Source organism: Citrus sinensis, chromosome 2 (assembly GCF_022201045.2).
Source record: "Citrus sinensis cultivar Valencia sweet orange chromosome 2, DVS_A1.0, whole genome shotgun sequence".
Classification (NCBI taxonomy): domain Eukaryota; kingdom Viridiplantae; phylum Streptophyta; class Magnoliopsida; order Sapindales; family Rutaceae; genus Citrus; species Citrus sinensis.
The window spans coordinates 25,870,542-25,897,837 of NC_068557.1; the positions used below are offsets into that span (position 1 = coordinate 25,870,542).

The following is a 27,296-nucleotide window of genomic DNA, read 5'->3' on the forward strand; positions in this document are numbered from 1 at the left end:
CTCGAACCACTTCCCTCACATTTGTGAGGTAGTGACTCTGACCACTTGGGCTGGTTATGCTATTCTGCTATTAAAAATAAGATCTTTGCGCTTCTAATTGGATACACTTGCTGATATTCTGCGGTCAGCTAGCATGCCTAATCTTACGTGCCCTTTATCATTAAAAAAGGTCATTTGAGGCTTGAAATGCATCCTTCAATTACTTCTTGAATCTGCCAATTCAATTCCAAACATTACATGTCAAGAACAAGGGATGATGAACAGTTGAAAAGGCCTACAGATCCCACTTTTTTTATAATTTTTTTCCCAATCCTTAACAAACTTTATATTGCTGTTTAGAAACTGCACCATCAACACCAGGGATCCAAGTTGCCGTCAGGAATCCAATACGAAAACCCAAAATTGTTTCAAGCAGCAGTAAGATGAAAAACAATGATTGGTAATTAATCGTAAAGTGACATATTTATCAGAAAAATACAGCAACTCTAATGATTGTTGATTAATGAAATTCAAAAAGGGGCATATAAGAATGAAAATGGACACTAATTCATATAGAAACATACAGCAACTCTAATACACAACCTACAAATTTCCAAAGCAGCCTGGACCAAACTGAAAATTCAAGCCAAGCAAACAAGAGGTCCACCTGCAAACAGGTAAGAACGCATGCAAGGTCATCAGCGATCAACATGCTTGCAGTTGGACAATTTTACAAGTAATTGCAGCAGATAATTCCCTTTGATCATAAGAAATATGGAACTCCTGTTCTGGGTCCCCTCATCTGGTTGTTCTCCTCTGTTTCAGTGAAAAACTTCACTTCGCGCTCCTTTAGGAAATAACAGCCAAAATTAGTAAATACATGCATAAACATCCAGAGGACATGAAGACATAAAATAAATAAATAAGAACAAACTAGTAGGAGTAGTTTCAGTTTTGCCTTTTCCCACAGCAAGTTAAAGGCAAGGGTGAATCCACTAAGCAACCATGCTTATAGCTTCACATAATGATAACGATGATAATGGAATTAACTATAGCAATTAATTCAATGGATGGTTTGAATAAGAATTCAATTTAAACAAAAGAATGGAACACTGAGCAATTTTGTAGCGAGTTAGTTAATGTAGCATGAACAAGAAAACGAATCACATGAACGAGAAAGACTGAAGGCAAAATGTAACAGTATCAATTCCCAAGAAATAGAAAAGGAGAAAGGCGGCTAACTGAAAACAAAAAGTCTGTACAGCATGTTTAGATGATTGGAGCATTGCAAGCCACCTAAGCATTTATTATATTGGTCACGCAAATCTTACTACTAGCAAGCAAGAATGCTTCACTTTTTTTTTTTTTGGTGTTTTGGGGAGGGAGGGGGGGCTAAGAAAATATTAATGATTATTAAAAAACAAGTATTACAAATGTGTAGTGGACCTGGTGTCCACAAATGAGCTACCAAAGCAACTCAAACAGTCATCACCCAACAGTCTGGTTGGTATGTCCATCTCATTTCATAAAATGCCCCCTGAATGGTAACTAATTTCTAACTCCTGAACTTGAGATCAGGTCCCATGTAAATGAAGATGAATAATTCTCCTCACAGAAAAACAAACTCAGACACACACAGGTAACTTGCAGCAATAATAACCAAACATGATTTTGATAGATTGGGGCAGTAATATATCAAAATTATCACAGCATTTAGGCATGACATATGCTGGTATCAGTTGCAAAGATTAATATATCCAAGTTGTCACAGCATCTAGGCATGATATATAATGGTATCAGTAGCAAAGATTATCTAAAACACACACACACACACACACCCCAGCATGCCAACAAGCAGGATATCTTACCATGTTCTCATTGAAGCTCAATATAGAAGCTACATTCCCACAACGATAACAATAATTTGGCGCGGACCACACCTGCAAAATTCAAAAACCAAGCTATTTCATCAACGTTTATTTGGTTAAGCATCAATGTGAGCAGCAAAAGATTAAGTGACTCACAGTCACTAGGCCTTTATCTTGAAACATGTATTTGAGACCTTCTTGTACAAGCTGGTGTGCTCGACAAACTAAATCAAGATTGTTTATGTGGTTAAACTGCAAGAAAGAGGAAAAGACATCAGTAGCAGGAAAATCTTATTGCAATTTCAGATCCAAATCACATTACCTCAGATGTGACCCTGGAGCCAAAAAGCCAACCAGCTCCTCGTGGACTGACTGCCCATGTTTCAATATCTTCTGGATCACTCCACATGAGATCACAAAATGGTCCTTCATGTGGAATTTCACAATTCCGTTCAATCACCCTAATCTGCCAAACAGGGGGAAAAAAGAAGTAAATATCAAAACTTCATATGTCAGCACAACGCTCTGAAACACAGAAATAACCGCAAAGATCATATTTTGGCTAGTTAGACAAAAGTCTCATTGAGGGGTCATTGTTGTTTAACTATGGTTACTAGCTCAATAAAATAAAAGTTTCTGAACTTAGCACTGACAACGAAAACCAGCAATTTGAATTCAAAAGAATCCAATAAATCACAAAGGCATGCTTCAGATATGTAAACTGCAACCTATCAAACTCACCTTTGAAGGCAACTGACTGTTAAGAAATGTAGCTGGTTAGCATTAACATTCCAGCATGCACCAAACACCTCCATGACGTCCATGTCAAAATACAAAATACAAAAACATTGAAATTATCTGACATTAGCTAAACCATAGATTTTTACCCCTCTCAGCTATTTCTCTTCAAAATCACTTCCCATACATTTGCTAATAACCTAACCTTTTTTTTGAAAAATAAAAGTTAAAAGACACAAGCCCGCAACATATTGTATCCCTTTTTTGGACAAAGTGTCTGGTTTCTAAGTCCTTGCCATGTCAAAAAATGCCTGTCAGGGTGCAGGTGTTGCAGTTTACAGAATTGACTCAAACATCATTCAAAGGTGACATTTAAAGACTCCCCTCAGTTCAAATACAAAAATTTCAAATCATATGCAGACATGATGAGGCAGTCGCAAAAATCAAATGATAAGTATAGAATATGAAGGATGTTATAAAGGATCAGATAAACAACTGCTGAGCAAAACGAAATGGGGAGAAACCTGATCAATTGTCCGTATGTCAGGAGAAAGGCCACCATGAACGCAAAGCACCTACAAAATAAAAAGCCAAAACGTATTTTAACTTTTCCATGTAACTCACACAGAACATATATACAGCCAGCAAGGAGGAAAAAAAAATAGTAGTAATAAAATGAGAGTCTCACAGTGCCATCTATAATTGCTGAGAGAGTTAGATAGTCAAAAACATCTGTACAGTACCGCCATGCATTAGCATTTCCATACTTCCTCTGGCACTCATCATAAAATCCATATACCTGGGGACATAAGCAACCTATCAAACTAGAGCTTGAATCAAACAAAAGTAAAAGTCACTCTCTGACATGTAGCCGTATGAAATCATCAGTAACATCACAAATCAACAAACAGACAACTAAGGAACACTTAAATAGCATACCTGGGTCAGTTGTCTGCTTTCATGATTTCCACGTAAAAGAGTAATATTTGCCGGGTATCTAGCAGCACCACATAAGAGTCATATTAGCTTCTTCAAGAGATTAAGGAATTTAATAAAATTTACCGAGAAGCTTTATTTTCAAAACTTTTGGTAAAAACAATAGTGCAACATTCATAAGTATCACATATTGAGCCCTTAAGCAGTCAACATGATGGTCGATGTCCGATTTAGTTACTAGGCCGATATAACCATTACAAATTCTCACATGATTCCAAGGTATCTAAAAATTGCAATAAAAATGAAATGATAATTTCAAAATTAATAAAGATAAACATATAGATGCAAGCAAGAAAATGCATGAAACAAGCATACCTTGCCTTAAGAAGCAAAAGAATGGTGAAAACTTCAAGACTATTGTAACCCCGATCAACGAAATCACCCTGTCAAGGCATAAACAAATTATACCAAAACAAAGCACTACAATGTCATGATAATTCTGGTTGACAAATAAAAATTATACCATAAATATGTAATTTGTCTCTGGTACATGACCTCCTGTTTGAAAAAGTTTCATTAGGTCATGAAACTGGCCATGAATATCACCACAGACAGTGACCGGACTGTTAACAGGCTGCACATTGGACTCTTCAATAAGGATTTCTTTCACCTGCGATATTTTTGTACACAACAGCTAGTTAGGAGACATCAGGTAAACAAAAATCAGAAAACATATAAACTATCTTTTCTCCAAAAATTAGATACATTTTATCAAAGTCAGCAGTTTCATCACGTGAAAACACATGGTTAATTCAAACATGTAAAAGTTTCCCAAAAGGAAAAGAATAACTAACAAATAAAAAATAATCCAATAAAATAGTATAACCAAAGTATTTAGTCAACGATTGTAGTATATCTACATTCATATACGGAATCTATTACCAAAACAATGAATCAACAGATCTATTACCACCCAGCTTCAAGAATTTGTTCAGCTGAATATGCCGGACTAGTACAACTTCTACACCATAATGAATAACGTCCCAATTCAACTACATTATGAATTAAGAACATGAAACAAAAGCAAAACCACCAGACTAAGAATTAAAAGACATGCTAAAACAAAAGCAATACTATGATTAAGATGCCAAATATTGGCACACAGTGCCGAATGTGGGACCGACCCTAATGTGCATATTACATGCCACTTCAGAGTACAAAAATAGGAACACAAATTATGCATTCAAAAAATTCTACTCATGCCACAAATTACAATGCCCAACAATTTATCAAGACAGATTAAAAAGAGATGATTATTTTTCACTGATCACTAATAAATGAATTGTTTTGGTTAACAAGTAAACATCGACAACAGATACAAAAATCTTTCAATTATTCAGAGATAACGGCAAGTAAAAGGCAAAAACGAAAAGGCGAAACCCTAACTCTTTATACTCAATAAAAGTAAAAAGCAATATGTATTGTTTTGTAAACATACGTATTCGCAGAGGAGCTGAAGCTCGTCTTCTAAAAGATGCTGGCCCTCTTTGACTTTGGCTATCCACTGATCCAAATCCATTCAATTTTCCACGAAAATGAAGGCCAAGAAATTAGGGTTTTCGTGTTCACAGAGAGAGAAAAGCCCAGGAAATTTTTCAATATACGACTCCCTCTGTGTCTGTGATTATGTTTTAATTTACGTCGACAAACCGAAACAACAAAATAAACCAGATCTGCTTTTTTATTTTTCTTTTTATTTTTTCTTTTATATATCGATACACATGAAGTTGGAAATGAAAAATGAAAACGACGTCGACGTGTTTTTTGTTGGCCGGTTTTTTAATTAGAGTAAAAAACGAAAAATCAATTAACAAATAAATAAATAAATAAATATATATATATATATATATATATATATATATATATATATATTTTTTTTTTTCTAGTCTTGCAAAAATGCAAGGGAGGAGGTAAAATTCAAATTGATATTTTTAAGTAGTTACCTTTTTCTGAATTTAAAATTTGGATGACATGGGAAAGAAATATTTAAAAAACCCACTTGGTTAAGCCTAGGATTTAATGACTAGGAAAATACGGGTGCGTTTAATACCATTTTTGATCTGCTGTTTTCTATTTTTTAAAAAAGAAAATATATAAAATTTATTTGGTGGGCTCATTTTCCTTAAGAAAACACTACAGTATTAGAAAATAAATTATTTTTTTTCTTTAAACTTAACAAAGAAAATTAGAAAATGCCTTATTGGTGTTCTCTAATTTTCATTCTCTATTGAGAGTTTGAATGAGCCCACAATTTGACTTTGTAACCACTTTTTCCAATGAACGTGTAGGTTCAACAGGAAATATGTTATGGGCCAAGCCTATGTTACATGCAACGTAACATACATTCAGATAAACAAAATATTAATAACCTCCCTTGTATTTTATGGAAACCACAATAATAGAGTTAAAAGAAATACTTTTAAATCTAAAAGAAGAAATAAAAGAAATAAGACAAGATATAGGAAAATTAAAGATAGAAATATCATTGTTACAAAAAGGACAAAAGAAAAATAAGAAAATAGAGAGGCTTGAGATAATGAAATCAGGTATTATTGGAACAAATTTTAAGAAACCTACACAAAAACCTCAAAAAGGAAGTTATGACTACTGGTTTATGGAAACACAATATCCAAAAATATTACAAGAAGCTGAAGAATTAAAGGCAGAAATAAAAAAGAAAGAAAAAGGAAAAGAGAAATTAGAAATAAAAGAACAAACTGAGTCTAATTCTGAATAATGGAAGATACAATAGAAAGTTTAACTGAAAAATTTAGTGACATAAATTTAAGTGATTTAGAAGAATTTGAAAAAGAATACCACATAAAAATGAATACCGCAGGAGGACCAGAGATGAAACCAAATGTTGCAGAACCTAGCAATATACCTAAGAAAAAGAATAAACCTTTTTATGAATACACACCTAAAATAAAAGCTACTCCATGGAAAAAAGAATACAAACCCAATCAGGATACATTGGTACCTATAAGCAATAGTGGATCATTTCTAAATATAGACTGTAAGGAAAACCCTCGAAAAACATTAGCAGAATGGGGAATGCAAATGAAGCTATTCTTCACATATAATGGAGCTAATGATGACTGGAATGTAACCACTAATGAAGAAAAAATAGACATATTTACAGATATCCTAATAACCAATTTTACAGGACATGTATTTAATTGGTGGAGAGGATTAAGTGATGATACACAAATGTTAATAAAAGATTCAACCAAAATAGCTTTTAGGCGGAGCACTGCTCTAGGAATAGAAAGAATACTTGAATACATTGCTAGAGAATTTCTAGGAGAAGATTGGTTAGAAAATTCAGAAAGAGAAGCAAATAATGAAAAGCAAAGAGCTAGATTAAATTTATTAAATTTAACAATATGCAATATGTGTTTTATCAAAGAATATACATGTGAATTTAGTAAATATTACTATGAACAATATGTAAGTTTAGAAGATCAAGAAGTTTATAAAAACTTATATTACTCCAAGTTACCATACCCTTGGAATAGTTACTTTATAAATGAATATGAAAAAATTAGTACTTCAAATAAACTCCCAGATAACTTAGGATCTAGAATAAGATTTATAAATACACGACTTAGTGATATATGTATCCAGAGAAATTTAATCAAAAAGAGTAGAAACATAACAGAAATATGTTGTGAAAAAACAGAGATGCCAACGCAATGGGGATGTTCTATCCCATATAATAGAAAAAGAAAGTGGTATAAAAAAGAAAAAAGATATAAAAAATACAACAAATTTAAAAAGAAATACAAGAAACCTGGAAGAAAATACTATAAAAGGAAACATAAAAACCAAAGAAAGTTAGTAGATAAATCAAAATGTAAATGCTGGAATTGTGGTGAAGTAGGACATATCAGTACAGATTGTAAAAAGAAAAAAGTTAGAATTTTACAAGAAGATTTTGAACAAATACGAGATGAATTAGAAGAAATAATTAGCATATCAGAATACGAGGGGATGGTAGTATATATGGAAAAAGAAGAGGAAAATGAATCAGAATAAAGAAAAAGACATATTGGAAAAAGAAGAAATAGACGACATTGAAGAAATAGAAAGAGAGGAAAACAAAAGTGGATATAGCTTAGTAGCCACTTTTAATAAGGAAAAATACAATAAACTTCTAAGATTAAATGTAGAAAAACCGGAGTATAGTATATTACAAAAACTAAGAGATTTATTTAAGAGAAAAAGGATAATTTTACATGAATACTATGAACAAGAAAAAGCTGTAACCATAACACAAGCTGAAGGAAATATACGATTTAGCTTAATAAATAAAAGGACAATAGATTTAGCCTTAAGAAAGATAAAAAATAAATCGACGAAAGAAAAGATACAATATGTATATTTAGCTTAAATCCAAATTTTAGTAAAATCACTCTTCAAAGAAGGAGTAGATAGCCCAATAGTTTTATCAATCCATGATCAAAGATTCCATGATCCTAGTATAGGACATCTAGGAACAGTAGAAGGAAACTTATGTTATACCAAATTACTATTTACATGTCATCCTAGATACTGTGTACACATAAGAGATAAAAATATAGATGAAACTTTAAGTCTACATTTTAAACTCCTAAAAAAGAACTTAATGAAGGAAGGAAATAGGTTAATGACTATACACTATTCAGCGTTATATAGTTTTTGTAATTCTAATTATGGAGAAATTTATGGTAATAAACCATATATAGAAATAAATAAAGAATGTGAGGATATAGCAACCTTAATAGAACCTATCATACAGGATTATAAAATTCCTATAACATACGAATTAGATGTAGATGACAAAAAACAATTTTTAAATGATAATAATGAGAATTCTATAATCCCTATCAGTTTTGCAGGAAGAACCCTTTTGAGAGGAGGGTCTTCTAGAAGATTAAGTACTGATAAACAAATAATTAATATAAATAAACAATTATTAAAACCTACCCTAGCTAGTAGTGTAGTAAAAATCCTTGGACAATACTTCAATGGAATAGAATATACAATAAGGTTACCTATATTAGTAGATACAGGAACAAGTCATAATTATATGAATCATACAAAAAATAAAGGACTTTTAATAAAAGAAAAAGAAATTCCATATGAATATACTGACTTTAATGGTAATAAGCATATATGTAAGCAAGAAGTAAAAGTTCCATTAATAATTGAAGGAATACGAATAATAGTATCTTGCTATATAGACTCTTTCATGACTACAGATCCAGAAAAACATATAGTCTTGGGAAATAGTTTCTTAAACAGTCTAGAATATTATAAAATAGAAAAAGACCAAATTACTTTACAAATAGAAGGACAGAAGATAATTTGTGAAACATGTTAAGACAAGCATATATAAAATATCCTATGTCTGTTTACATACAAATAAACATAGTAGAAAAAGATATAGACACTTGTGCCTTAATAGACACAGGAAGTGAAATTACAATTATGAAAACCTTTTTATCAAACCAATGGAAATCAAATAGCAAAATAAAACTCGTAGGTATCACAGGAGATAAACAACATATTACTCAATCTTTAGAAAACTTTGAAACTCTTCTAGGAAGTAAAATTGTTCGTATTAATCATATCTTCCAATATGACCAAATGGATTGTGATATACTCTTAGGTAATGATTTTTTACAACAATTTCAATATTACCAACAAACGACCTATATGATTACTCTTAAAACCCCATGCAATCATATTTTACGCATTCCTCGAGAATTTCGCCCTTATCGAGTTCAGCCAGCCTTGCGTGGTGATAAGACAATTTATGAAAAACATTATTTAATTTCAAAAGGACAGAGTTATAACATAAATATAAAATTAGAAACAATAAAATCCCAACTTAGACAAGTCTATGAAGAAAATCCATTAGCCTTATGGAAACCAGATCACCCCAGAGCAAAAATAGAATTAATAGAAAATAGAATTATAAGACTTAAACCTATGATGTATACAGAGGAAGACCGAGAAGAATTTAAAATCCAGATAAAAGAATTATTAAAATTAAATTTAATACGCAATAGTAATAGTCCACACAACAGCCCAGCTTTCATGGTTAGAAAAAGAGCAGAACAAGTTAGAGGGAAAGCTAGAATGGTAATAAACTATAGAGAACTAAACAAATATACAAAATTTGATGGATATTTTTTGCCAAATAAAGATGTTCTAATCAATTTAGTAAAAAATAAAACTTATTATTCAAAGTTTGACTGTAAATCAGGTTTTTGGCAGATAAAAATGGAAGAAACTAGTATTCCTTATACAACATTTAGTACTCCACAAGGACATTATGAATGGTTAGTAATGCCTTTTGGATTAAAAAATGCTCCACAAATATTCCAAAGTAGAATGGATAAAATATTTAGAGATTATAAATACATAATAGTATATGTTGATGACATATTAATAGCCTCTGAAACACTAGAAGAGCATAGAAAACATTTAAAAGAATTTGTAAATGTATGTATTAAAGAAGGAATAGTATTATCAGAAAGAAAAGCAGTAATAGAACATAAGAAAATTGAATTTTTAGGAATGATTCTAGATAAACAAGGAATCAGACTCCAAAGCCATATAGGAAGAAAAATTATCGATTTTCCAGATAAATTAGAAAATAAACAACAAATACAAAAATTCTTAGGCTGCTTAAATTATGCAGAAGGATTTATAGAAAATCTAGCTAAAAAGAAAAATATGCTTCAAAAACTACTTAGGAAAAATAATACTAGAGGATGGAATACAGAACATACAGAAACTGTAAAAAACTTAAAAGATGAATGTAAAAATCTCCCTTCTTTAAGATTACCAGATAAAACTGATAAGTTAATAATGCAGACTGATGCATCTGATCTATATTGGGGAGCAATACTTAAGACTGACATAAATGAAATATGTAGATACACCAGTGGTACTTTCAACCAAGCACAAGTCAATTATCCTGTACATGAAAAAGAACTACTTGCAATATATAAAGGAATAAAAAAGTTTTCTTTGTTCTTATTACAAAAACATTTTATTATAGAAACTGACAATTCCCAGGTAAGCTCATTAATAAATAGAGTTTTACCAAATGAACCCCAGTACAGAAGGTTACATAGATGGCAAGCTTATTTATCATATTATAATTTTAAAATTATACATATAAAGGGATCTAACAACTTTCTTGCAGATTTTTTAAGCAGGAACATAGAATTTGGGAATGGATCCTGAGATAGACTTGATCCTTACCAAAATAGATGCTGAACTACATAGACTGGCAACAGAAGCATCAGACATAATAGATGCAGTAAATTACATAAAAGAGGCTTCAGAAGCCCATGAAAAAGGAGTACATTTGTTAGCGTCACAAATAAATGACCTGACAAAAGCACTCTCAATAAAACAAGGCTCAAAAAATATTGCGCCAATAAACACCAGCCTAAATGGTGAAGGAAGCAGTAGTGGACCCTTCAGAGAAAATAAACCAATCTCTGATCCAATCATAAACCCACCAAATATAATATCCATAGAAGTTGAGCCACAAAAATCAAGTCCTTCAAAAAAGTTCATCCAAATAAACAATCTCCAAATAAAAGAAGAAGAGAAGGAACCCTTGAATCCAAAAGAAGAAGAGTATAAACAATTCTCTACGTGGATTTATTCTATCTGTTCTCATAACAATAATATCCATAAAGCACCTGGAAAAAATATGTATCTCAGAATTATAGCCACTAAAGGAGCAGACCCACTCCTTGTAGGAAAGATAGCCCGTTATGGTTATCTAGATTTAATATATCCAGACACAGACCTTCGAGAAATAGCCAGTTTAGATGAATTACTAGTCAAAGAAATATCTAAATTTGCCCAAAAAAGACTTATATACCTCAAATTCTACACCATAAGTCCAGAATACCATCAAAATGTAGAATACCAAGCATTTTACATGATCTCAGTGGGTCATATAACCAAAAATTTCCAATTAGAAGTAGGAACCGAATATACTAATGTTCCTCAAATCACAAAAAACTGGATCCGAACCCGAAGAGCTCGAGGGATAAAAGCAATCTGGAGCATAGCAAAAGACCTATACAAGAGGAATTTCAGAACCATCATCAGATTCCAGAATTATATCTTAGTAACAGCAGAAGACAGCCACACACCATCAAATATCTTGCTGGAGCTCATCAATGAAATAAGCACTATGCGATTCCCCAGCAGTAATGAAACCATGCAGCATGCTTATCAGCTTATGGAAGCAAGCAATCAGCCAAAATAAAAGTAATAATCGTATAGAAGACGTGGCCGACATCATAAAAGAAGATGCCCGACAAGATAAAAAGAAGAAAAGAAGAAAAAGACAAGAAAAAGTTTTGTAATAATGTCTTAGCAATAATGTAAAGATAAAGCATTTGTAATAATTAGAAAAGGCCAAAAGGGCAAGGATGTAATCTCGAATAAAAAGTTTTGATATAAAAAAAAGGAGCGAGGAGCTCAGACCTCGGATTGACACCATACTTCACGATTTGCATCTTGGAAATGGATAGCTAAAATTTCTTAAGCTCGAAACCAGAAATCAATACATCATCAATCATAAACAAACAACCCCATAGAAAGGAAAGAGAAACCTATAATTATCTTTATTTTCTAAGAAAGAAGATCAAGATCCATACAGAAAGGCCATTGGAGTCCGCTTGATCCCGTTTAGGCAGGAGGCCGTTGAGGGAGTGAAGGACGCATAGGCTGCAGGTCACTGGAGACAGATCTTAAGACGAAGAAAAGGATAACTTAGGTAATAATTCTCTAACCTTATCTGTTGGTGGAAGTTTGGTGATGATTGTAGATGAGGAGATTGATGGTGGATGAGCATCTCCCAGAAGTGAATCTTATTCAAAATTATTAATCAAAATTGTTAAAAATAAGAAAATGAGTGTTTATCAAAATATGAGTGTAAGATTAGGACGTGGAAATCCTAAAGAAAAAATGATAAATCCTACAACAAGGATCACATATAATAATTACATGATGATAATAGATTATAATCTTGGATCTTTTAAACAAAGCTCATACATATTTAGTAAAGAAGAAGTTATTAGTAAAGATGAAATACAAGCTATATATACCCTAGAATTACCACCGGAAATAAAAAGAAGAATCTTAAATATTTTAGAAACAGATAATCTAAAACACTTAATTACAATGTTAACTATAGATGAAGCTATTGATATAGTTAAAGCTAAAACAGAAAATAAAAATTTAAAAATAGAACCCTCATACATAGAATACATAAATAATTCAGATAACGAAGAATTAGAATTTTAATATCATTACATGGACGTAAGATATTACACTAGTATAATAAATAATAATCTATATATTTTAAAAGTAGAAATATTCTTTTATCCTGTAAACATAACCCATAGTTTAAGAATCTTAAACCAAATCAATAATCCCACATATATTATAGAAACCAATAACAATTATTATGATTTTTATGTTCCTAATTTTCCCGGAACTATACCTAGTATAATTAATGGGGAAGAAGTTATAGGATTATATTTAAGAAATGATAACAATAGAAGGTATGATAGATATACCCTTTTAGAAGAATAATAATAAATATATCTTCTTATTAATTCTATTATCCATATAGATTTCATCCAACTGAACATATCTTTTATAAAATTTTGTTTTGTTTGATTGTATCTTGTTTGCTTGTTATTGTATGTTTTGTTTTTGTTATTTTGTTTTATTTGTTTGTTTGTTTTTAATTTGTTTTTAATCTACGACAATAAATGGTATCAGAGCCATGGATCCTATAAGAGATATAACAGATAGCTTATATACTTTAAAAGTATTTGAAAAAGAAGAAATAAAAAATTTAATAAAGTCTATAAAATCTGAAAAGAATAACATCCGAAATATTGAGCTTGATATAACTCAAGAATTACGAGAAAGAAATATAGAAACCCTAGGAGGTGAGATTTTAATAGAGAAGAAAATGAAATTTATAGATGAATTTATAAAATTTTTAGTATACTGGTATAAAAAAGAAGCATTACCATGAACCAACATGCCTTTAACATAATACATAATTTAGCAGAAACTATCGATCATATGAATTTAGGTTGGGAAAATATTATAACAAATTATATAAATCAAATAACTCAAAAAATAGAGTTATTAGAACAGGAAAGAATGGGAATAATAAATTTAGGACCCGAAATTTATTCTGAATTTACAGATTTATATGAATTCGATAATCATATATTGTTGTTTAAAGAAATAAAGAAAATATTAGAAAGAATGAAAAATAGGTGTATAATTGACAGAAGAAGACAAATGTATCCTTAAAAATAAAAAGTAATAAATATAAGGACTTGTATGAAAAATTACAAGAAGAAAAAGATAAAAAACGTAAGATACACTTAACGTAACTTAGGGACACCCATATGTTATGTATATAATAATGATAGATAATAACAAAAGAAATTTTAATGATTATAATGCAATATTATTTTTAAACACAAAAGGAAATTTTAAAATAAAAATAAAATACAATTAATCATAATATTTTAATTAAAATTTTATAACATAATATATTTTTTTGTTTTGCTATATTGCATTATGCTATTTTAGACTATTTAATTTTATATTTTATTATGTAAAATGACATTTAGAATAATAGAAGACATTTTAAAATAAAATAATTACACTTAATGATAATAACTCCCACAAAAAAATATAATAAAACTATTAAAAATATATTAAATAATAAATAACTATTTACTCTTTTTCATTATTCTCATTTTTTCAGACAAACAACCAAATATATTTTTGTTATTTTCACTTTTTATCTATTATTTTAAAATGAACTGCCAAACACGTTTTAACTTTTAAAAACATCACATCAAAAACATCATTTTGCTTCTTTAAAATAAGGATAGAAAACACTAATTGAAAATAGTACCAAATGCACCCTACATGTTTCTTGTTGTAAATACACTTTTAAAAATATTGTTAGGAACAAAATTTTAAAAACTAAAAAAAACAGTGAACTCTTATTTTCAAATGAATTCTTTTTACATACTATAAAATTTGTGTATCAAGTAAATTGTTATTTATTTTGAGTAATAATATATTATATATTTATAAAATAAAAGTTTAAAGTTTGTATTTCAACTACTGTGACACTATTATAAATTATCAACGTGACATCACAATAACTTTAGTATCTCGATGAAAAATGATAAGCTTAAAACTTAATTATAACGTAAGTTTATGAAATAATGACATGTTATTTTCTGTAATAGTTGGGATACAAAATTTTGTATCTCAACTTTATAATAAGCCTATCATCGATTCTTTTTATTTTACTCATTTTAAATTGTTGATATTTGTTTTTATTAAAGAAAAGGTTTAGAAGAATAATAATAATTTAGTATGTAATATTTCTCATACATCATAGTGTCTTCTACTATTATTATTAATGTACAATATCAAGTTATCAACTCTGATCGAGAAGAATACATAGTTGCTTACATGTAATAAATTTATTAGAAGAATTTAGTTAGCTTTTTTTGGGGGGGTGGGTTGGTTATTTTTTATAATCTAAATATAGCAGAGTTATTAAAATTGATGATTTAATTAAAAACGGAAAAAGAAAAGAAAAGAGCATCTCGGGCTAGGCCGCTAGGCCCAAATAGAGCCCGATACGACGGTGCAAATCCGACAAAACAAATCCCGTAGAAACTAGAAATAACTGTGTTTCATTTCATCGATTTTTCTTTAAAAGATTTTTTTTTCTTTATTATTATAATCCGGTGTTTGCTATCGTAAAATCGTAACCCTGAATTGGAGATTCTTGTTATTGGGGCTGAGGAGTAGAGAGCATTAATGGGGGAGGAGTTGTCAGGTTCGTCAGCGGCTATCAATTCATCAAATATAGGCTTTCAGGTATCTTTTGACTTCCTGATCTGATTCTTTTCTCTCTTAAGTACACATTACGATTATTTTTTTAGTGCGAAATTCGATTTTTTTTTTTTTTTCTGTCTAAAGGGGCTGATTGTTGTCTACAGCTATTGAAGAAGCACGGATGGAAAGAAGGAACCGGTCTTGGAATTGCTGAGCAGGTTAGTTAAAATTTTCCATTAAAATTTTTCAAAACCTAGTTTTGCGATTACGTATTATATCTGGATTTACGAGTCTATTACTGAAGAAGGATTCTGTTTGAAAATTGTAACTTTGAAAGAGGAGAAATTTTTTTTTGAGAATAATAAATAAATAAATAGAACTTACTCGATAATTAGGTTTCTTCTACATTTTTACATGAATAGTTCAAACTGTAGTGAAATGGAAGGTAGGGAATTCCCCGAAATAACATATATCATTGATAACTACTACCAAGGCCCTGTTTGTTATGGTTGTACTGAAATTTTTAAGCTACAAGTATTGTGGACAAAAAACTGTTATTATGAAATAAAAGTTAGTATTGTGCGGTAAATATGACTTTTAAATAATAATTTTGACAAATATAGTAAAGATATTACAGCTTTTTCATCATACAAGCGGTGGACCAAATTAACTTAACTTTCAAGATATAGCCGCTACGTGTTTACCAAACACTTTGCCCAACCTCAACGCCAAACAGGGCTTAAATATTGTACTTTATCTTGAAATTGGATTTGAGCATGCTGCGTACATCCATATATGACTTGTTTTCGCTGGGAAAACTCGTAGTTTCTTTGATCAATGAGTTCATGGTGAAAACAGGGTAGGCTGGAGCCAATACGAACACATGTGAAGAAAAACAAACGAGGTATCGGAGCAGAGAAAGTTAAGAGGCCAAAGCCTATTGAAGCTCTGGAAGCTGAGAGCAAAAATGAAAAGGTTAGTTTTGTTTGTTTCATTAATCATGTCTCGAAATTCCCTTTCGATCAATTTCCCTTTTTCTATTGGTCGAGCATCCCATCATTAGGAGAAAACAAGAATCTTAAAAGGGGTAAAATGTTGTAGCTGTCTTGATTTTGTAATTTATTATATTATGATATATTCAAGCAATAAATTTACAGGTCCTAATAAATTACTTTATTTGAATCTTGTTATGAAATTCCACTATTGAGAACCTTAACCCACTGAAAATCTTTGGTAGGTTTCATCCTAAATACCCTTCCACTATGTTTAGCTAACTGTTTGATATAATTACTTATGCATTTGAATCAAGATTTGATGAAAGGTCTATGATAGATCAAAGCAGGATTTTTATAGTAAATGTGCATACGTACATGTGCTCTGATTGTTGATATATTTGTATTCCAGTTTTTTTTTTTTTTTTTTGTTGGTATGTGCGTAGTGCATTTTTCTAATATCCTCCCAATAAATTCCAGGAAAAACCTCCAAAGAAATCCAAGGCATCTAAGAGGATGAGGAAGATGCTGGAATTAGAAAGACGGTTACAGGAGACAGAATTTGATCGAGCTTTTCGGAGGGAGTTCTGGCCAGATAATGTTTGATGCTGGACATTTTATTTTTATTTTTTGTTTCCAGATGGGTGAAATTAAATGTACAGGCATTTTGGATTAGTGTGTCCCCCAATTCAGCCCTTTAGTTATTTTTATCAACATAACTTTTGGAGTCAAATTTACTGGAGGATGTTGAAATATATAATAGTATTCCACTCCATGTCCAAATAGTTATACCTGTATATGTTTTGAACGTCAGATTTTGAATCCCCTTGACAAATTATTTCTCAAATAAGGAAATTCAAGTTGATGTTGTAATAGTTTTCTTTGTATTTCAGCCTTTTTTTAAATCAAAGACTCATCTTTTTCTCATGTCGAGTAGTTTTACTTCAGCCCAGTGGTTTGTATACTTGTTCATTATGTGTTCAGCTGATACACTATAGCCCAAACAAGCTTTGCGAGTTACGGCACAATGAAATCCATGGGGGTGGGCTTTTTTTCTCAACCTTGTGACGGTTTTGATACTTGATAATTTGTAGTGGCATTTTTTATTTTATTGTTAAGCGTTTACGTAATTGTGATTTTTCACTTTGTTTACTCTCTGACATTGCAAGTTTTCAGCCTATTGAATTTGTCCACCCCCAAGAGACTCATGGTGGAGAGTAATGTGCACCCTTGTTATGAAATAGGTAGAGGATGAACATTCCAAAGATGCATAACTAATTGAAAGTGCCCTTTAGCTATTACAGAGGACTCTTGGGTCCAGGTTTTGACCTTGTTCAACTTGCAAAGAAGCACTTTGCGGATGAAGTATCATCAAATTGCTAAAGAAAAAGATAACAAACCTAATTGCGATCTAGCGATGGGATGATTCAGTATGAATATTTCAGAATTGATACTGCAAAGAAAGAAAAAGGGGTTCATTCATTGTAAGAGATAAGAACAGTTTGGCAGAAAAGATTTCCACTTTTTCTTCCAGTTATTTACAATTGGATGCTGTTCTTATCGTTTCTTTTTCCTTTTCTCTTCATTTTTAATTAGCTGAACAGGAGCTGCTGGTATCCTAAACCACCATTCTCTTGCCCGCCTCAGCAACTTGTCACTGCTTTCTTTCCTATATGGCAGTTCCCTTGTGAAAGCCTCCAGATATACCAACAGAATTATGTATCTCGGAGGCACAAATACAAATACTGCAGCCATTAAAACCAGCAATAGGGCAACCTTGTCCGTGGCCTGCAGGCAGACAATATGAATATACTTAACATCGAAAACACTGAGGGAAGCCAGTCAAGAAGCATTTTCTTATGCACATTTGATTCCCAAAAAAGAAAAAAGAAAAAAGAAAAGAAAAGAGCATACTCTACTGATTTTTGTACAGTGATTTTTAATGATTTACGTCTTACAATATACTGCTCCAGCAGAAATTGTGTTCAAGAGAGGGGGAAAAATGAAATACTAGGGACTCTAGTGAAACTACCAGCAAGAAAACCTGTGCAAAGTACCACTTCCTTACTGGGGACAGGTTTGTGAGACCATAAAAGTAAAGACAGGCTTGTGAGAGCATAAACTTAACTACAATGCCTTGGGTAAAATACGCAAGGATATAGACATAGACCTTGTGAAATAACAATATTACATAGACCTTGTGAAATAACAATATTTTCATATGCAGTATATTTTAGTTTCTAGTTTTGCTTCAAGAAACTGAGCATGTCGCTGAACACATACCGGTGGAAGTGCTGCAAATAGTAGAGCTCTTATTTTCAGAAGAATAATATTTCCATCTTGAATTAGTGCTTCAAATTTAGATATAGCTTCCTGTAAGGTTAGCAGCTGCTCTACTGCATTTTTATTAGGGGGTAGTATAATTCTGATGGGTTCTAAAGGCTTTCCCCTGTTGAAAAGCCGGCTCCAGAGCATACAAACTGCCAAGAACACTGAAATTGATGCCAATACATACCTGATCCACCCCCTGTACATCAAATCAAACGCCTTATTGCACAGATTTGTCAAAATTATCAATAACAGTTCAAATTTCATAAATGCGGCAACTAAAATCACCAAGAAAATCCAGGTTAGTCAATTTATGTGCATGAACAGTGGGCATAGTCAATTGAGTATACTAAATTTACCCAAAAGGAAACCATCTGTGGAATCTTGGATAGGAAATAACTTTCTTCACAATTAAGTTAACCATCCAACACAAAATCTCCACTTTTTATTGCTTATTTATCGTATTGGGACATTTACATCTAGGCACTTCTTGTCATTTCCCAGAAACTGAGTTGTTCATGCAAGTATGATGCAGTTACTGTCTTTATCACAAGGGCCATTTTACGTCCTGGAAAGTCTTGTTATACAAATTGCATTGAAACAACTGAATTTATATAGAAGTCAGTTATATGGAATAATAAACTTTATGACACACCAATCTGCTAACCAAGTGTACTATATTGTGGTTAGAGATGTGTTACCTTAAAATAACCAAGGTAGTTAACATCAGAAACATCGTTGATTTAAAAGGGTCTTCCCAAGAGGCAAAATGTTCAATATGCCTGGCTATTGCAATATGATGAAACAGCAGCTCCTACACCACAAAGAAGAAAAAGAAAAATCTATCATTTTCTGAAATATGAACTCAAAAATTTCATTCAATAAGCTCTATAAACAGTGAATTTCAGAAACTAATAATTAAAATCAGGTGAAACTTGCAATAAACTGGTTCTATCGATCAGAGGGAAGCCTATGATTGACTTCTATTAATGGTGCACATGTGTTTCAATACTCCTGCAAAAAAGTGCCCCTTCAATAGCTCTCAGAATACTACTGTTCAAAATCCAACTCTTAGCACCAACATCTCACTACTGGTAGTTGAGTTCAATCAACATCATCTACTCAACCTATGCACTGAGAAAAAAACATTTCACTACTTCACTAAAAGAGATCAGAACAAGGCCAGTTTAGTTCAAAAACCTGATTGATCAATCCAGCCTTCTGCCTAAATAAAAGTTAGAAATGATTACTATTCAACTATGGGAAGAAAATTAAAGCCAAGTTTTGTGGCATCCGTTGCAGAGTGATAAAAATATACCTCTATATCCGTTATTTTGGCTCCCCCCCCAAAAAAAAAAAAAAAAAAGAGTTCAGGACTATCTAAAATCAACCTTCATTACTGCAAGGTTTGTATCAATTCCTTCCACTTTCACTTGATTCACAGTGGCCTGTGCAGCTTCGACCCTTCCCGTGTCTGATATTGACTTTTTCACAGCTATCTCTAAAAGATTTGTCTCCCCAACACAAATATCGCCAACTACTTCCACTCCTGCCCCTAGATTTGACTCTTTTTGTGAATTGAATCCAAGTTGACCAAGTGTCAGGATAGCAACTGGGGACAGTTTCAATTTCTGTTTGGTATGCAGACTCTCAGTCATATCATGTTGGGCCCCACCAACACTCAAAAGCGCCAATCGACTTGAGAGAGTTTCCAATATTATATCTCCCTTTGGTAGGCTTTCAGCTAGATTAAAAGCAAGTAATGTTTTGTATTGGGATGAGCAGGTGTGAAAAGCTTCTCTAATTGCACGATATCTGAAAATGCCAAGTACAGCCCTTGCTAGTACTTCCGATTGTTGAATCTTGTTGAAGTTGTTTTTTCTAATAAACCTGTGTGCACGGAGGATCTCAAGACATATATCCAACCAATAGTCACGACGAGAATTGCCTTTAAATTCAGGAAACTCGAAATAAACGGGCTCTTCTCTGTACATACATAAAAGAATCAAACAACAAAAAGGAAGATGAGAAACATAATAAATATGTAAGTTAAACAATTAGACAAACAATGTATGATGTATGTTGTCAGATAACATACACAGATGATGAGTTGTACATCACTGCTTTATCAAAGAGACGAGCACCCAATGGACCAGTCAATTCTGGTTTTATAACCTGCTTCAGGTCAGTTGCCAGATCATACCTAACAGCTTTGTCATATGAACCCATTCCCAATGATCCAAAGTACAGAGCATAATTAGTCAAAGTCAGGCGTCCTACACAAACAGAACTTCAATGAATATAAATAATGTCCTGAGAGGGGAAAACAATTCCTTGATTGAAATAATTATTAGATTCTTCTAATTGAGTTGAGGACTCAAGACATTTCAGTAACTAGGTTGTACAGACTCCATATATAGTATTCCTGAAAAAATGTGAATCACATCATTGCCATCACTAACACATTATCAATCAGAGAAGGTGAAATTACGACATTCGAATTTGGGCACACAAATACATAACATTTTTAGTGGCATGCAGCTGAAAGAAATAAATTTGAGCAAAAATCTGCCACGTCCTATGATAAGGGTCCATTAGTTATAAACCCACATGGGCAGCAGGACTGATTAAACCTCTAGATCTTTTGACCGATATTCACGAAACAATGACCCACCCGGCCAAGCCGACATGCCAACATGTTGCAGAACTGGTTGAGTGGGAACTGCACCATCAACATCAAGGGTGATTTCACCCTCATCAAGCTGAAGATTGGAAATTGAAAGGCCCAGTGCATTTTTTGCAACCTTGACAACCCTGCAGATGGGAAAAAAGAGAGAGAAATTCAGATAGTAATCACTATTCATAAAAAATACAATCAAAACAATCAACAAACACAAGAAATAAGTCAACAAAATCACATACGGGTACATCCTTACCCTCTTGGTCTACACATAATACAGTTATGTAGTTCATAAACCCTCTTAATTAACACTTCAAATTATGAACAATAAACTTCCACGAGTTTGTCTTGGATTTTAAAATCTTTTCCCACCTCTTATACATATTTCTCAAAGAATATATTTTCATTCACCAGCTCCACAATTTAATCACTGCCAACTAAAACTTAAACAAAATGGGAATATAAAAACCTCACCCCTCACTTAAGCAAAATAGGAGAAAAACCATACACATATGGCCACATCATCCCTCAAAAAGCTGAAATTCGAAAAGTATAAAGAATAAAATGCAGCCTGTTTAGCTGTTTCTTACTCTCAATAATCAGTAACTAAGTCCTCCAGAGCACAATGGGGCAGATTTTATCGAACCTTTCATTTCATAACGAGATAATTACTTCACTAATGACAAAAAGAAAATTTAAAACAACTAAAACAGCTGCTTCTTGTTCGAACAAAAGAGGCATTCATCTGTATTAGTGATTTAAAATGATATGTAGAAGTTTGTGGAATACACCACTCATAAAATGAACTCGAATTTGTGAAATTTATTGTTCTATTAATTTCAATCTAAAAGAAAGCCCAAATTGCATTAAAAAGGGGGGAAAATTAGGAGAGAACTGCTTAAAATATAGATGGTAAATTAACGAAATGGCAAGAGGAAAAAGAATTTCTAATGAACTTCCATAATATGTGGGAAGAAGCATCATGAAATAATATATCAGTGTATTTAAAGAATCTGAATATGTACTGCCCATTAAATTTACATGAATTGACATGTTATTTTCAACAATACAAAAGAACTGGAGCTTAAAGAATCAACAAAGATCAATGAACATTTCATACTTGTCAAGGCTACGAAGATATTTGTCAAATATGAGAAAATGGAGCCGATGGCTGGAAGAGCTTGTAAGTGCATCAAAAAGATTGTGAACAATTATCACATCTGCAACAACAGGACAAGCAGGAGCTATTCGTGCAAAAGCCTCAGGCCCAATGGTTTTCTTGTCGTCAACCTGATGGAAATACACAATTAATCTGATCATTTATGGCCATAGACCTAAGATTGCAATCTTAACACCTGCCCAGCATTGGTAACTTGTTATTGTAACAAGTATGCAAATAAAGAAGGTTATAAGATGGCAACTAAAGAACCTGAACGGCCAAATTTGTGGAACTAAAATGAAATAATGATGACCCATCCTCATCCTCTAACTCCTCATTTATATAAGAAGGAGATTCCTACAGTTGAACAGAAGATAATGCAACCATGTCAAGCCTAAAAATGCAGAAGAAACCAAGGTTTCTAAACTTAAAAAATTTGGTCTGTACGATTAATCCTATGTCTTACAAATACAGCTAACAACGATGGGCTGTCTCACTTTGTTTTCTGGTTCAGTTTCAACACATGGGGCCTCCCATGCAAGCATCATGTCATACATCAGACGGCGGAACTCCGGATCACTCAGATAATCTGGATTTCTAGAAACCATGTTGAGTGCTTGGTATGAGCAGAACTCTACAAAATTTCTTGTATACGTCAAAAGTTGCTTAACAGTCTCAGGCAGCTCAATGTCAAAGCGGTGCTGTAATTCTGCAGTAGAGACTTTAAGGATCCTGCAACATTCAGAAATGTGTTAGAGGCATTACAATGACAAGAAATAACACTTTTCAGCTTAGTTGTTGAGCATCGTAGCATCATAGGAAAGGATATAATTGTTCTGAGTATCTCAAAGTTGTTTAAAAGTATACTAAACACAATTTCATAGTGCATTTCACATTCGTTTCTCATCAATCATTTTCACATCCAATCAAATAGAGGCACCATCGCAAAATCAAGCACACATCCAAGCAGTTTCAGTAAAAATACAACTCAAATTTGCAGTATGCGTATGGCATCAATTTATTATGCATCAAGCAACAGTAACAATGTATGCAAAACCTAATAAATCTGCTATGATACAACATTGCATACCACAACGCAATTAAAAGGCTAAATCCAGATTGAGCCAAAATTCCAAGCATTTAATGTCATTGCAAGACAACTTTCTATACTGAAGAAGGCTTACTTATGAGAAGCTTATAAATACACATCTATTCCCAAAAAAAAAAAGGAAAAAAGAAAAAAATTCTGATTCTATCAGTTTCGAAAATCCATCAAATAAAAAATGAATCTTTCTATCCATGTATATATGCATTGTAACATAAAATTAGCTAAAACACTAATTGAATTCTAACCCCACTCATTTCTAACATCCACCAGGTGAGGGGGGAAAAAAAAAAGAAACTTTACGCAAATACATCAAAAGGGAAGATCTTGATGATCCCACCCAAACAAAAAAGGAATTACACGAAAAAAAAGACCCATTTCACAAGGCGGCATTCTCTTCCAAATGAATCAACTTTGATGAAAAATCAAACATTACTAATTATGAAGAAGAGTGAAGAGGGTACTTGGAACAACGGGCGACAACAGAGTTGGCGATAACAGAGAGCTGAGGAATGGGCCCGGGAGAATCGACTAGGGAGTCTTCTTCATTGGTTGAAGATTTCTTCTTGCGCTGAAACAGAGACCTGATTGAGTTTTGATGAGTTTGCATGAAATTCTCCAGCAGTCCTTTCTTTACAACAGCTTCCATTTTGAAATTTGCTTTGTTTAAATGATATTGATTCAAGATTTTCTCTTCGTTTTATGCATATAGTTAAGCTATAACGCTTCCATTTTCTGATTGATTTTCTATCGAGATCAATGAGCTTCCCCTGTTTCTATTATTCGTTGGTTACTTTGGCTGGTTTCTCTCTCAAGTAGTTGCTTTTATTTTGTTGTTTTGTTATTTTTTTTTAAGTTTTTAAAAAATACTTTTTAAAGCGTCAGCGAGAACTTTTGCTTTTGAAAAGTCATCATTATTTCCTTTTACTATTTTTATAAACTTTTTTCCGTATGACTTAAAAAATATATTTGTATTTTTACATTTAAAAAAAAAAAAAAAGCCTCGGCTGCTCACTGCCAATTACCCAGTAGCATTATTTCCAATTACCATCAACAAGGGTAACATGGGTCAAGTTCAAAGCGAGGCAATTGATCAGACAGAAGGGGAGCAGTCATCACCATCGTCACCAGACAGTTCTCAACGTGCTGCTTCCATTGAATCTCTTATTGCAGGTTGCTTTAGTACCCTTATTCTTTCCTAGCTATTTTACATTCCACGTGGGCGGACACTGATGCCGGTGTTTGGTGTGTGTTTTAAGTATGGTGTATGATTGCTACATGTTTGTAGAAATGCCTGAGTGAACTATAGTTTATCTTTTTGATGTGAATAATGTGGAATTTTAATCATCAAGCCGACCTGTATGAATTCTTGCTTAGAAGTTGACTCTAAGCAGTTGACTACGGAAATTCTCAATCTGGTTCTTATTTATTGCTTTAGGCATTATGAAAATAGTGGGAATCCGAGTCCATATTCATTGGCAGCTTGTGATGCATAATATAGTATGTTTTGATTCTAGGATTTTGAGTTTGTTAATGTTAACTTTGTTTATGCATGTTCTTTTCTTGTATCTTTCCCTTACTTGAAGGCAGAACATAACTTTTCGAAAATAAAGAAGACAGAACATAAAGTAACTTCCCCTTCAAGCAAGACTGAAAGCTCCAATTACTTCTGAATTCAAAGATATCTCTTTCCTTTTAATTTTGCTTAATAGGGAAGCCGCTGTATCCTGAAAGGGATTGCATTCTTAGTGAGCTGTGTTATTTTTGGGTTTTGGGCTATTTTTGCTCTGTGTAGAGTTTTGAGTGTTTTGTTTCCCTTGGGACTTCCGGTCCTCTTCTTGGTGGATGTGTAGTTCCATTAATCCTGAAGGATTTTTTCATAGTTTAATATATAGTCTTTTGTCTGTTAGCAATAGAGGGAACCAAAAAAAAAAAAAAAAAAAGTGAAAGCTCCAATTAACTGAGCATAAATAGAAATTTCTACTTCTCAGTTTTGTTTTACAAAAGTTTTTACTTACCAAGTAGCATTGTTACATTATGTCTACAACATTGGAGGTGAAGATACAGTAATGAGAATTTTTTATGGTTTTGGTTTATTGAAGGCATAAGCTTTTTATACTTTTACTTCTTCAGTTCTTCTCGGCTCTTTTCTAATGCTACATATTATTGTGTTCTTTAAGGTTAATTCTGCATTGTAGTTGTGTGCTGTGTTCTTTGAGGTTATACTGCATTGTAGTTGTTGAAACTGCATCTGCAACATCTTTTGCATTGGTTCTTTCTTTTGTATTATACTTGACAGTTTCACTATCTGTTTACACAGAAGCTGCAGCATATGGTGATGATGAGAATGAGGTTAGTTAACTTTTTTGTAATGATATAGTTGTCTATTTCAGAATAGCTACTAAAGAAGATGAATTTCATTTTCAGTCTCTGGATGAGAAGGCTCAGAAAGCATTAGAGTGCCCTTGCATAGCTGATTTGCGAAGTGGCCCATGTGGGGCTCAGTTTTCAGAGGCATTCCTCTGTTTTCTGAAAAGTACTTCCGAGGAAAAGGTAATTTTGACTTGATTTAGATTGTTAAGACATTGTAGAGCTCAAATCATACCAACTTTGTATTTGTAGAATTTAATAAACATATGCCTTTTTGTGCCATCATGAAGCTGGCCATAGCACGTATATTTCTCCAGAAAGTGGAAGGCTTAGCCTATCCTTTCAGATTCTTAAGTCTTATTCCACTGGAAATTGTATATTCATAATATTTCTATTCATTGGTTGGCGGAAGAGCTAAAAGAATCGACTTTGTACTGTTTCATTTATTTTATTGCATCCTCTCAATAACCAAACTGTTTCGTGTTTTGTTGGTCTTCATGCATGCTATCAAGCCCCTGGATGTTTTAATAAATTTTTCATCTGAGAGTTACTTCCCATATTTTTGTCCATAGCCCTCACATATTGAATTTTACTTATTCTGTAGGGCTCGGATTGTGTGCATCCATTTGTGGCTTTACAGAACTGTATAAAAGCAAATCCCAGTGCATTTTCTAAAGACATTTTAGAAGAAGATGAAGTCAAGAATGAGGAAGAACCACCCCCAGAGTACAAAATTATTCCTCCCGTTTGGTCCAAGGAACCTAGAACTCCAAAGTCGAAGCTTTAGGGAACGCTTAACATTTTTCATGTTACTTTCTTTTACAATGTAGAACTCAGTTACCTTAAGATTCAATTGTGTAGGATTAGCTGAGTTGATGAAGACGACATAATAGTATTCTCATTTCCCAGCATCTCCACTTTGATGCACAATATGGATTACAATTTGCAAAGCAACTTCTGGCTTTGTGTTTGCGGATTGTGAACAAATGTTGTTCCCACCCCCAAATTTTGATCCATTGGCTATTGTACCACTAATAAAAACTCTTCAATTTAACTTTTTGTTTTCTTTTTGGAATTTATTAATTGATGATGTGAAGTACCTAATATTGATAAAATTGTGTCACTTGCTCATAAAATGGTATAATAGGCATGGTATGGT

At 32.5% G+C, this 27,296-nt stretch overlaps 4 protein-coding genes across 5 annotated transcripts; 2 read left to right on the forward strand and 2 right to left on the reverse strand.

The window, feature by feature from the left end:
* Nucleotides 1-418: 418 nt before the first annotated feature.
* LOC102615860 (phytochrome-associated serine/threonine-protein phosphatase) lies at nt 419-5,262 on the reverse strand. Its single transcript, XM_006468628.4, has 10 exons — nt 5,020-5,262; nt 4,045-4,191; nt 3,897-3,964; nt 3,525-3,582; nt 3,274-3,384; nt 3,110-3,160; nt 2,170-2,313; nt 2,004-2,099; nt 1,848-1,919; nt 419-826 (listed from the first exon to the last, which is right to left on the reverse strand). Exons 1-10 carry the CDS (start codon nt 5,098-5,100, stop codon nt 743-745), a joined length of 912 nt encoding a protein of 303 aa, XP_006468691.1. The 5' UTR covers nt 5,101-5,262; the 3' UTR covers nt 419-742.
* A 10,078-nt stretch (nt 5,263-15,340) lies between these two features.
* On the forward strand, nt 15,341-17,422 carry LOC102615559 (uncharacterized). Its single transcript, XM_006468627.4, has 4 exons — nt 15,341-15,545; nt 15,668-15,721; nt 16,362-16,478; nt 16,976-17,422. The coding sequence occupies exons 1-4, from the start codon at nt 15,486-15,488 to the stop codon at nt 17,099-17,101; spliced, it is 357 nt and encodes a 118-aa protein (XP_006468690.2). The 5' UTR covers nt 15,341-15,485; the 3' UTR covers nt 17,102-17,422.
* A 533-nt stretch (nt 17,423-17,955) lies between these two features.
* On the reverse strand, nt 17,956-24,608 carry LOC102615085 (uncharacterized). 2 transcript variants are annotated; one of them, XM_006468625.4, is made up of 10 exons: nt 24,232-24,608; nt 23,160-23,394; nt 22,933-23,019; nt 22,624-22,793; nt 21,498-21,637; nt 20,922-21,099; nt 20,215-20,809; nt 19,525-19,637; nt 18,779-19,022; nt 17,956-18,283 (listed from the first exon to the last, which is right to left on the reverse strand). In XM_006468625.4, exons 1-10 carry the CDS (start codon nt 24,414-24,416, stop codon nt 18,053-18,055), a joined length of 2,178 nt encoding a protein of 725 aa, XP_006468688.2. In that variant the 5' UTR covers nt 24,417-24,608; the 3' UTR covers nt 17,956-18,052. The 2 variants fall into 2 exon arrangements, with proteins under 2 accessions (XP_006468688.2, XP_006468689.2); XM_006468626.4 differs by lacking the exon at nt 22,933-23,019 and having other exon boundaries at nt 24,232-24,607.
* Nucleotides 24,609-24,681: 73 nt separating this feature from the next.
* Nucleotides 24,682-27,191, forward strand: LOC102614779 (mitochondrial intermembrane space import and assembly protein 40 homolog). The gene is made up of 4 exons (XM_006468624.4): nt 24,682-24,940; nt 26,088-26,119; nt 26,195-26,320; nt 26,742-27,191. The coding sequence occupies exons 1-4, from the start codon at nt 24,832-24,834 to the stop codon at nt 26,922-26,924; spliced, it is 450 nt and encodes a 149-aa protein (XP_006468687.1). The 5' UTR covers nt 24,682-24,831; the 3' UTR covers nt 26,925-27,191.
* The last annotated feature ends 105 nt before the right edge of the window (nt 27,192-27,296 follow it).